This window comes from Bufo gargarizans, chromosome 6 (genome assembly GCF_014858855.1).
Source record: "Bufo gargarizans isolate SCDJY-AF-19 chromosome 6, ASM1485885v1, whole genome shotgun sequence".
Taxonomy (NCBI): domain Eukaryota; kingdom Metazoa; phylum Chordata; class Amphibia; order Anura; family Bufonidae; genus Bufo; species Bufo gargarizans.
In genome coordinates, this window is record NC_058085.1 from 108,566,463 (window position 1) to 108,578,876 (window position 12,414).

At 46.2% G+C, this 12,414-nt stretch overlaps 1 protein-coding gene across 1 annotated transcript in view; it reads right to left on the reverse strand.

Moving 5' to 3' along the window:
* NAGLU (N-acetyl-alpha-glucosaminidase) overlaps positions 1-12,414 on the reverse strand; it is a 53,767-nt gene that overhangs the window by 16,709 nt on the left and 24,644 nt on the right. Inside the window, exons 2-3 of the mRNA XM_044297308.1 lie at positions 5,685-5,832; positions 2,010-2,156 (exon numbers count right to left, since the gene is read on the reverse strand). Of these exons, the coding sequence (XP_044153243.1) occupies positions 2,010-2,156; positions 5,685-5,832 (295 nt within the window). The remainder of the gene's footprint in view (positions 1-2,009; positions 2,157-5,684; positions 5,833-12,414) is intronic.

The window sequence follows — 12,414 nt, forward strand, 5'->3', positions numbered from 1 at the left end:
TAAGAAGAAAGGCCTCTACAACGTACCCCTTCCCTGCCCATTCAGAGTGAGGAAATTCTCCTGTTTCTCTACTGTTACGACTCCTGTCTAATTTATTACTGATTATTTTCAGCACAGTAAAGCCTAAGGCTAGGTCTTCACGACGACATTTGTCATGCGACATTTTGTAGCACCAATGTCGCGCGACAATTTTTATAATGGTAGTCTATAGTGTCGCACTGCAACATGCTGCGACAGTCTCAAAAAAGCCATTTGAGATGGATTTTTCTGCAACGGTCGCGTCGCAGTCGCAGCATGTCGCATGTTGCAGTGCGACACCATAGACTACTATTATAAAAATAGTCGCGTGACATTGGTGCAACAAATGTGGCAGTGTAGTTCTGCCCTATCTGTGTTGTCGTGTAGACCTAGCCTAGGGATGCCATGTGGTTTTGCAGGTTGTAACGGGATTAGCTCACGTGATCACCGTCTCCTGGGATAGACGGGCACACAAAACACAGTCCAGTCCAAGCAAGTATGGTCAACTGACCAAAGCCAGTTTTATTTGTCTTTTGCTGGCAAATATATTAAACAAAACAGTACAACATAAAAAAAATACCTGGCCGTCTGGCCGCTACGTCTATACATACAGCAGTTCCTAACTACAGGAAACTGAGCTTCATGCCCAGCACCATAAACCAAAAACACACGGTTGCTTTGTACTCGCATCAGAGCTTTTTCCGGGAACAGAGCCATCAGTAGTGAGCGGTCTGGCCTTTTTTAGTCCACCCAGGTGCTCAAGTGATTAACCACATTCACCATGAATACCTGGAGTGGCCAATTGGAGCAAGGACCCATCCAACTCTCCCTGCTCAAAGCAGCCAGCCCTTATAACCAGGTTTTTTATAAAACCTTACACACATAGAAAACCTAGTTTTTCTTGCTGCTTAAATTCCCTCTTCCATGTTTGTGAGGGCATCTATTAATCAGCATGATTTACTATTACTCAGGGACCTCCACCAACCTTAATGTAGCCCTTGTGTGCAGTGCATGCTGCAGCTGATGCCAAGTAGGGACTACTCCAAGTAGGGATTTTTTTTCTGAAGTTATCTGGACTACAGTTACTAGCACATCAAGTTTCTGTACGTTTCTGTAACTGAGAGGAGGAGTCACAGAGGAAAAAAAATTATTGGATGAGCAAGGATCAGGGGGAAGAGCTCATGCAGAAAGCAGAGAGTATAGAGCCTTGGCCAAGTGAGAATGTGTGTCCACTGTAGAGTGCAGAGAGTCCTACACTAAGGGACACAAGCAGGAGACACAAACAGTCCTGAAAGCCCACCAGCTCACTGCCCTGGAGCAGCATCATCTTTATAGAACAACCAAAGCCCCAAGATTTTCCCAAAGTACCTTGGTGGGAACTTCATACAAGACTAAACTTATACAAGACTATACTTGAGTTGTGCTATGTGATTTGTGCCAGTATTCCTAGATTTGCATTCCCCCCACTTTTTAACCTCCTAACCTAACATGGTGTTTTATGCTTATTTCTTGTGAGTTCATACTGAGCATGGGCTTTACAAATTCACTCCTAGCAGAATACAAAGACCTACATTTCTACAGAACTCTGAATAAGATTCTGGAACAGCCACTGCACCATAGTGAGCTAAGAGCTACAAGACACCAAGCTTACTGAGATTGACACAAAGTAGTGTCACATATAAACCGGTTTTACATTTAATTGCACCAAATAAAATATGAATTTATCAAGTGCTCTATATTATACCCCTGCACAAGCTCTTTAAATAATGAATTATTAGGCAATTGTAGCAAAACGCTGTAGTGTGCTTTCACACGACAGATTTTGTTGCAGAAATATTATGCAACGGAAAATCAGTTTCATTTATCTGAATGGGGTTGTTTTGGCAGCAAGCACATGAATTTCAGATAAATGGAATTGATTTTTAAGTCGCAGAAATTTTCTGTCTAAAGGCACTGTAAATCATAGCACATGAATTATATGTTTACGTTACCTGCAGGGAAAGCTGTTTCTGCATCCAGTTGGAGGACAAAGGCCCACCCCAAGTATGAATATTTCCCATCCGACCCCAGGCTAGAAAAGCAGGACCAGTGAAAAAGTCATCTATCTCTGACTGAATTAATCCCAAAGTCAAGAATACCTAAAATTGTGAAAACAATTGCAAAATGCATCAGTATATAGCCAACAAAATAGGAACAAATAAGGAATCATAAAGGATGAATAACATGATTAATACTTCTCAAACTTAATTAAAAGGGTTTTCTGAACATTAACTTAAAATTTACTAAGGCCCGGAATGGGTTTACAAAAATAAAAAAAAATACACAACACGACAATTACTTCTTCCAAAAGCTCCATTCCAGCTCCAACAGTTCCATTAACAGCGCTTCTGGTCCCCTGTGGAACAGAAGTGTGACGTCCCGTTTGTCGCCATGTGTAACACTGCAGCAATTGACCGACCTCAGCAGTCATCTACCGCTTGGCAACATGTCACTGCTGAGGCTAGTAAATGGTTGCAACAATGTATGTGTTGACAGATGGAAGACGCAAGTAAACACATTCTGGCTCTTAATTTTGAGTTAGGTGTAGGATAAACCTTTAATACAGATCTATGCTATGAGAACAGTTTGGTTCATACCATGTGTATCCAAAAACCTGGGGCCCATCTGCTCTGCTACAGTGTCCTATGGTTTTACATGAAATTGAGAACAGTCTCATAGCAGCACTGAAGTGGTAAAGCAGGGGTGCACAACCCGCAGCCCACATACGGCCCCCAAGGCCAAAGTTTGCAGCCCCTGTCCTCCTAGACAGAAACACAGATGATTGTGTGATCAGCTGTGTATCTGCCATCAGCGCCGCACAACAGAGCATTACAGCTCCTGCTCCCCCACCGTAGCAGGAGTAGGTCTGTCCTCGGCTGTCAGTGACTGAAGCGCTGATACACTGCTTCTGCCTTCTCAGATAGGTGAGCGGCGCACTATGCAGGGTTGAACTGCCTTGGGGGCAGATGGGCGCAGAGCTGCAGGGTCAGGAGACCCTGCTCAGCCCACACAGAAGGCTGGTTTCCCCTGTAATTGGGGCTCCTTCGGATGCCCCAGTTACAGTGGAAATAGTGCAAACAAATCTCCTATTGTCTCCTAAAAAGGTCTTTCAGTGACCTCTTGAGGACAAATTATGTGGAAAAAAATAAAATAAAAATTAATACACAAATTAAATAAAAAAATAAATAAAATATGATGTGTCAATAAAAAAAAAAAATGAAATAAAAATTTAAAAGGAGAAATTGCAAAATATAAGAGTGTTTATTGTCCCTCAACAGTCTTTTTATGACCTCTTTGGGGAATATGTGGCAAAAATCTATAAAAAAAAATAAACAAATTAGAAAAAAAATACAATAAAATAAAAATAAAAAGGAAAAAAGTGAATAAAATAAAATGGTGTCAGTGTCCGCCAAGTCTTTTTACTACCTCTTGGGGGGATATATTTTGTAGCAGAAATATTAAGTTAAAAAATAAAAATAATAAAAAACATAAAAGAAAAAGCACCCACACCAGCCAAAACCATCACCATTATCGCCCCATGTAAAACCATACATATAATTATAACAAAATGACTGACACAAAATAGGGAACTAATTACCGCTATTATAATTTATTTTGGTGTCAGTTTGCATATTTAAAGAATAAGAAGCGATAGTTTGAACACTTAAGAAATGTTTTGTACAGTTTTCCCCCCAAATAAAAAAAAAATTATAAGGCCTTATGTGTCAAGTAAAAAATCGTTTAAAAAATTATTTTGATAGTCCCAACACTTAAAACATAAAAAAGTTCCAGATGTTTGAAACACCAGGTGCACTAAGTAAAAAAAAACAAGTGCGTGTTCAAGCCTGGTTATTAAAGTGTTAAAAAATAAGTGCTTACTGGTTATTACATGGCGCCTGTTACTGGGGAGCATGAGGCGGTAATAACCAGTGAGCGTCATCCTCTTCAGTGAAGGAAATCGTTCATTTATAAATAGGAGGCAGAATGGAAGGAAATGTTGCCACTTTTCCAGGTTTTTCCAGTAAAAAATATTTTTTTAACAAGTTCCTGCAGCATGGCCCCTGAAACAGAAGATACTTACCTGCTCCCCGCCGCTCCTCTGCACTCCCCCTGCTGCTTCCATCTTCCAGTCCCTGCGCTGGTTACACCTGGCTGTACACGTACATGGTCATATACACTGCTCCAGCCAATGACTAGCTTCAGCAGCGACATGATGCTTGTGGCCACATCACCGCTGAAGCCAGTCATTGGCTGGAGCAGTATGACTATGCCCATGCACTGCCAGGTGTAAACAGCGTGGGGCCCGGAAGATGGCAGCAGCGTGGAGGCCCGTAGCGGCAGGGAGCAGGTAAGTTTAACTCTTCGGTTTCAGGGGCCATGCTGCAGGAACGGGTTAGAAATAAATTTTTACTGGGAAATCTCTTTAAGCCCCTAATACACTGAGATATTAAGGTCAATTATTGGGAACAAGTGTTCATAAAAGCGCTCATTCATGATAAGAGAAAGGTAAAGCACCGATGCTCCACTCCTGAATGGTAAATGAGTGAAGGGAAGCTTATATCCGGGTTCAACCCTGAACCCGGACTACTCCTTTAACAGCATTTAGAAAGCATTCTGAAAATTTACGTCCAGCTACAGTACATGAGTCATAGACACAATGGGTCGAAGGGGACCTCATTGACTTCTATGGGAGAGTTTTCTAGGCATGCTCTGTGCCCTGTGCAAAGGGCATTGTACAAGGGAAGAATAGATAAGCTTTGACAATCACCTTGTGAATGGTGGATCCGGTCTTATCTGTAATTCTCAAGGGCCCTTTACACAGGCCAAGAATCCCTAAAATAATCACTAAATGTGCATCATAAGACTGCTCATTAACAATTATCTGGCAGTGTAAATGACTGATGATTACCCGATGAACGAGAGAAGCCCTCCTTCATCAAGTAATACGACCATTTGTGTGCACTCAGTTATCGTTTACACAGCACAATCTGCTGCCAGCAAAAAACGAGTCATTGGGTGATTGGCAGCACCTTTGTACAAGCAAATTGTTGGGAATGTTCATTCCCGATAATCTGTCAGAGAATCTGCCCGTGTAAATCCAACTTAATACTGCCTGTAATGATAACACCTCTGTGTATAGATAAGCAGGTAACTGCAGTAAAGTGATCTGTACGGACCAAGAAGTGGTGCCTATTACTAGGCTTAGTGGCCAGTCAAAAATGATTTTATGGTTGTTGTTTAAATATAGATGTTAAACATGGAAAATTAGAAATAACATCACCAAAAATTGTTGAAAAATATGTTAAACATAAAAATGTGATTTTAACAATAGGTCATTTTTTGAAGACACATTTTCTTTAATCAAGAATAATGACCGTCAGACTTCACAGTCAGGGAATCATGGCATTTTATATATAGCCTAATTCTGCCATAATCCTATATTGCCACCTTGTGGTAGAAAGTGGAACTATGTCTGTGTGTCTAAATATCAACTCTATAGTATATTGCAAGTTAAAAAACAAAACAACAGTATAATGCCATTATGGTGGCGCAGTTTATTCAATACCAAATGTCAGCAAGAAATATTGAAATCAATAATAATGTAAAATAAAGACAGGTGATTTTACCTGTTGCCATATAGCCTCTTGGCCTGTGAATGCAAGGGGCATGTTGATTCCATTAAGTGCCATCCAGTCTATCTCCCTCTCCCATCTATCCCAGTCCCACCACACAAATGAGTAACTGGAAGTGCAGACGTTTTGATAATAGCGAAATCTGGAAAAAGAAAAGCGGATTCATTAACCCTTCCATGATCTGGCAATTTTTTATTTTTTATTGTGTTTGTTTTTTTTACTCCCGGCCCTCCCAGAACCAGACCCTTAAATTTTTCGGTCATAGCCATATGAAAGCTTGTTTTTTGCAGAACAAGTTCTACTTTCTAATGGCATTATTAAATATTGCATACAGTGTAGTGGGAAAAAAATACAAATAAAAACTTTGTTGTTTTTTTCTCTTTCTTTGCATTGTTCTGACCCACATAACTTTTTATATTTATGTCTACAGAGCTGTGTGAGGGCTAATTTTTTTGCAAAGTCACCTGTTTTTAATACCATTCTAAAGCGTGTATGACTTTTTGAACACACGTGACAAAAAAATGGCGAATTGGCCTTGATAGTACGGTCATTTTGGAAGGCGGCCATGCCAATATTTATTTTTATCGCAGATATTAGCTCTGGGTGTCTGCTGTTTAAAACAGCTGAAACCTGGTGGTTATAGTGCCCACTCCGTTCATGAGTGGGCACCATTTTTAAACCTCTGAGATTCTGAAGCGGTTAAAGGGAGATTGTCAAGGGGAAAGTCACTGTTAAATCAGACACAATGGGCCAGATTTATCATTACTCTGACAGCTCACTCCACTTTAACATATGGCTAAAGTCAGTTTTAGCCAAGTCATATTTATGATCGGCCCTTTAAGACTGTAATAAATGTGTGGTGGTTCACCAGTGAAAATTGTGAAACAAACAGACAATGAAAAAAGATAAAATATGTTCCTACAGGGTAGCCAACCGTTGATGCGGTTTTAGAGGTGAGTGAACACATGTTTCGGTTTGCGTCTTTGGTCCTGTGTCCTCTACTGCACCATGAGTATCTATGACTTATCTATATTTATCCATGTGATTATGACGGTTTACCCATGACTGTTAATACCCCCTGATGAACCTAGCGATAGGGGAAACACGTAGGGGTCTTATGAGAACCAACCTGGGAACGCACCGTTATTGATGCCCCTGTATTTGGTTCCTTTCAAATTAAGGTTGTAGGTGATATATATATATATATATATATATATATATATATATATATATATATATATACACACACACACATCCTCTTGTCCATCCAGTTCTATGGGCTGTTGTCCGTGTGGGTATTGATTTACCTGGGACACATGGCATTGTCCTTTACAAGAGGAGGGTAAACGGAGGGCAGTCAGTCCAGGTACGAGGACAGGGAGTCTCCACCACCAGGGGATGTCCCTGGGCTGAGGAAAAACTCTGCTGCCCTGTGTTCACTCACCTCTAAAACCGCATGAACGGTTGGCTACCCTGTAGGAACATATTTTATCTTTTTTCATTGTCTGTTTGTTTCACAATTTTCACTGGTGAACCACCACAGTGGTATTATTTTATATAGTATTAGTAAGTAAAAGTTACGTTTTAAAGGGTCAACATTGCTGGACACTTCTAGATTCTATGATCCTTCTATAAAACATGTATTGATTTAGCTGGACATTTATGCTCTGTACTACATTATGGCCAATTTTTTGTCTGGCACTTTATTTACAGAGGCATTAATCAAAGAAGCGAAGGACATCTTTTCCGATAGAGAGATTCCTGGATTAAGTACATCGGCCACCTGTAAACAGGTCTTTTGGGACCTATATAATAGGTATAAGGAGAACATAAAATACTGGTGGGAGATACGCTCTCTTGTATAGCGTCACTGTCTTTGACAAGTAGGTGGGAGGAGCAATTGACCTGCAGCTCACTAAGGTTGATGCAAATCCTCCTGCAGGAGGAGAGACTGATGTTTGATAAAACAGCCGTCAGTCTCCAAGAGCAGCTCGAGCTTGCTCTCACATTCAGGGACGATCCCGACTTTGCCAGACGGGAGACCTCCCTTCAAGCGTCTGTCGAGAGATTTCAGAGTGTGATAAAAGAGAGAAAGCATAGACAGTTCACTCTGATCTGTCCGAGTTCAGGGAGAACCGGGCTTACACTCAACAATCTACGAATACTATACCTATAGGGTCTGAGGTGCCCACATCAGAGGTGGATTCCTCTGACACTGAACCATCAATCGGCACGTACAGGGGTAGAGGTACCTCACAAACTGGGAAACGGGGCAGACGACGATGGCAGGGGCGGAGGTGGCGGGAGGGGTCGCCCAGGGGGGGTAAGTTACTCCACTGGTCCATCATCCTACTCTGCTGCTACCTCGTCCAACAGTCTCCCCTCATCACAACCACCCTCTTCTTTTTTAGAAAAAAGCCAGGTCCCATATCACCTACGAGACAGGAACAGGACCGACAAGGGAGGTGTTCAAATCATAAACTTAACGTCACATACTGTCATGGAACCATGAACCAGACGTACAACAAGAGATAAGTGGAAAATAAGAAGGTTTTATTGAAGAGCAAGCCGTAAGCAAAGTCCGAACGGATGGCTAAACCGAAGCAGGGTCTTGCGGAGACAGAGGTCAGGAACCAGAAGGGTAGTCAGACGAAGCCAGGAACAGGAACCAACGGGGTAGTCAGACGAAGCCGGAATCAGGAACCAACGGGGTAGTCAGACGAAGCCGGAATCAGGAACCAACGGGGTAGTCAGACGAGGCCAGGAACCAGAAGCAGCAGCAGTCTTGGAAGCATGTGAACACAGGAGGACCAAGCAAGGAACTGAAGCCACAGACCTCCTATATATATGAGCTGGGCATCCAGCTCCTCCCAGTGGGAAGGAGGAGCCGCAGGGTGGGAGGCTACAAGAAAACCCAGAAACCAAGATGGCCGCCAGCACATGTCAAACGAAGGGAACAGCAAGGAGGTAAGACCATGACAGTACCTCCCCCTCAAGGGCCCCTCCTCCGCGGAGTAAGGAACGGTTTCTGAGGGAAGCGTGCGTGGAAGGCTCGGAGCAAGACAGGAGCATGGACATCTGCAGAGGGAACCCAGGAACGCTCCTCTGGACCATAACCACGCCAATGGACCAAAAACTGCACCCGGCCGCGGACCAGGCGTGAGTCCAGGATATTGCTCACCTCATACTCCTCACGATTGCCCACTTGGACCGGACGAGGCCGAGGAATCGAGGAAGTGAAACGATTACACACCAGTGGCTTCAACAGGGAGACATGAAACACGTTGGAGATCCGCATGCCAGGAGGAAGCGCAAGGGCATAGGCTACCGGGTTTACCCTGCGAAGCACTCGGAAGGGACCAACAAAGCGAGGCGCCAGCTTGGGAGTGGGCACTCGAAGGTTGAGGTTGCGGGTGGACAACCATACGCGGTCTCCGACCTGGTAGGAAGGAGCGGGCGCTCGTCTGCGATCAGCCTGGAGTTTCTGGCGCTGCGCAGAGACCTCAAGGGACCTCTGGATCTGTACCCAAGAAGCACGTAGGACGGAAAGGTGATCCTCCACAGCCGGAATATCCTGGGGAGAGAATACCTCCGGTAACACGGCAGGTTGGAACCCATAATTGGCCATGAAGGGAGACGTCCCAGAGGAAGAGTTCACCGCCGTGTTCCTGGCAAACTCAGCCCAAGGCAGGAGGTCAACCCAATTGTCTTGGTGATCGGAGACATAGCAACGAAGGAATTGCTCCAAGGCCTGATTGGATCGTTCTGCGGCCCCATTGGACTGAGGGTGGTAGGCCGAGGAGAAAGAGAGATGAATCCCCAACTGGGAGCAAAAGGCGCGCCAGAACCTGGACACAAACTGACTCCCCCGATCCGACACAATCTCCTTGGGCAAACCGTGCAACCGGAAGACCTCCCTGGCAAAAATCGAGGCCAACTCTTGTGCAGAGGGTAACTTCTTGAGAGGAACACAGTGGCACATTTTGGAAAACCGATCCACAATCATGAGAATGACCGTATGGCCTCGGGATGCAGGGAGGTCCACAATGAAATCCATCCCCAGGTGTGACCATGGACGCTCCCCGGTGGCTATGGGTTGCAAAAGGCCCAACGGAAGGTGCCGAGGGGACTTACTCTGGGCACAAACGGAGCATGCCGCTACATATGCGGCGATGTCGGAACGTAGAGAAGGCCACCAGAACAGACGTGAAACCGCCCAGGACAGCTGATTCTTTCCAGGGTGCCCCGCGGCCTTGGAGTTATGGTAGGTTCGCAACAACCGAGTGCGCAACTCCTCAGGCACAAAACATCTGCCGTTGGGTCTCCCAGAGGGAGCACCAGATTGAGCCGCCAAAATCTGCTCACCCAGAGGAGAAGTCAGGCTGGTGCGAATAGCGGCCAGGATCTGATTCGGGGGTATGACCGTAGTCGGAATCGACTCCTCCCCGGACAGCTCGGAGTACTGCCGTGATAAGGCATCCGCTCTGATGTTCTTGGAGCCGGGTAGGTAGGAGACCACGTAATTAAAACGTGACAAGAACAGAGCCCATCTGGCCTGACGTGGTGTCAATCTCTTGGCCTCAGAGAGGTAGGTCAGATTCTTGTGGTCCGTCAGGATGAGAACCGGAACCACCGAGCCCTCGAGCAAGTGCCTCCATTCTTTAAGGGCCTGCACGATGGCCAATAACTCCCTGTCACCAATCTGATAGTTGCACTCCGCGGAAGACAGTTTCCGGGAGTAAAACCCACAAGGAAGCAGAGGACCCTCTGGTGTTCTACGCTGAGACAGGAGGGCGCCTACTCCCGTCTCAGACGCGTCCACCTCGAGGACAAAAGGCAACCCAGGGTTGGGATGCGACAGAATCGGAGCCGACACAAAGGCGGACTTTAGAGCCTCAAAAGCTCGGATGGCCTCGAGCGGCCAGACCTGAGGATTACTGCCCTTCCTGGTCAGATCCGTGAGAGGCTTGGCTAGCATGGAAAAGTCCCTGATGAACTTCCGATAATAATTGGCGAAGCCCAAAAAGCGCTGCAGGGCACGAAGCCCACTGGGCTGGGGCCACTGTAAGACAGCCGAAACCTTCTCAGGATCCATGGAGAACCCCTCAGCGGAAATGATGTAACCTAAGAAGGTTACCTGGGATCGGTGAAATTCGCATTTCTCAAGCTTACCGAACAGCTTGTTCTCTCGTAAGCGTTGCAACACTCGTCTGACATCCAGAATGTGGGCCTCCATGGATGCAGAATATACCAAGATGTCATCCAAATAGACCACCACACACTGCTGCAACAGGTCACGGAAAACATCGTTGATGAATTCCTGGAAGACTGCGGGCGCATTGCACAACCCAAAGGGCATAACCAAGGATTCATAATGACCGGTCCTGGTGTTAAACGCGGTCTTCCACTCATCGCCCGCCTTGATCCTTACCAGGTTATATGCCGCCCTCAGGTCGAGTTTGGTAAAGACCGTGGCCCCTTTGAGGCGATCGAACAGCTCGGAAATCAAGGGTATCGGGTAAGCGTTCTTGATCGTGATGCGATTGAGACCCCTGTAATCGATGCAAGGCCTCAACTCGCCGCCCTTCTTTTTCACAAAGAAAAATCCAGCCCCTGCCGGGGACGAGGATTTGCGAATGTGTCCGCGTGAAAGCGCCTCCCTCACGTACTCCTCCATGGCCTCATTCTCCGCTACCGACAGTGGATAGACTTTGCCACGAGGAGGAACGGCACCGGATTGTAACTCTATGGCACAATCGTATGGGCGGTGCGGAGGTAGGGCAACCGCGCGCACCTTATCGAATACATCCCGGTACTCTTCGTATTCAGGAGGCAACAGAGAGTCCGAGGAAGTACACAGCAACTTGACAGGCCCATGGATGCAACTAGCCCCACACTGCGGTGACCACGAGAGGATCTCGACCGATCTCCAATCGAAAGTCGGATTATGCTTCTGGAGCCAGGGGTACCCCAAGACCACCGAGTAGTGTGGAGACGAAATAACCTGGAGACAGACCGACTCTCTGTGAACGGCACCAATGGCTATCCCCACTGGAAGGGTCTCATGAGTAACGTGTGGCGGCAGAAGGGGTCTGCCGTCTATCGCCTCAAGAGCCAGTGGGGAACCTCGAGGCTGCAGAGGAATGGAATTGGCGGCAACGAACACTCTATCAATGAACAAACCACCAGCACCAGAGTCCACCAACGCCTGGGTCGTCACCGAGCCCCCGACCCAGGAGAGGACAACCGTGATCAGTGGTTTGTCAACACGGGAAACCGGGGACGAGGAGACTCCACCCAAGATCTGCCCCCGACAGGACCTCAGGTGCGAGCGTTCTCCCGGACGGTTCGGACATGCCAACCGAAAATGCCCACCGAGACCACAGTACATGCATCGGCCCTCGCGTCTCCGGAGTACCCTCTCCCCCTCAGACAGGCGAGCAAACCCCCGCTGCATGGGTTCACCCCCAGACAAGTCATCCCCAGGAGGCGTGGGAGGAGAGGGAGGCACGGGTGGGACAGCAAACGTAGGCGCCAATCTGTTAGGAGACCTCCGCAGGCTCTCCTTAAAGGAAGGTCTCTCCCTGAGTCTGGTGTCAATCAAAATCAGGAAAGAAATAAGAGACTCGAGCTCCACTGGTAGGTCCTTAGCTGCAACCTCATCCTTCAAGGCATCCGAGAGACCATGAGAGAAAGCAGCGACCAGAGCCTCATTATTCCAGCC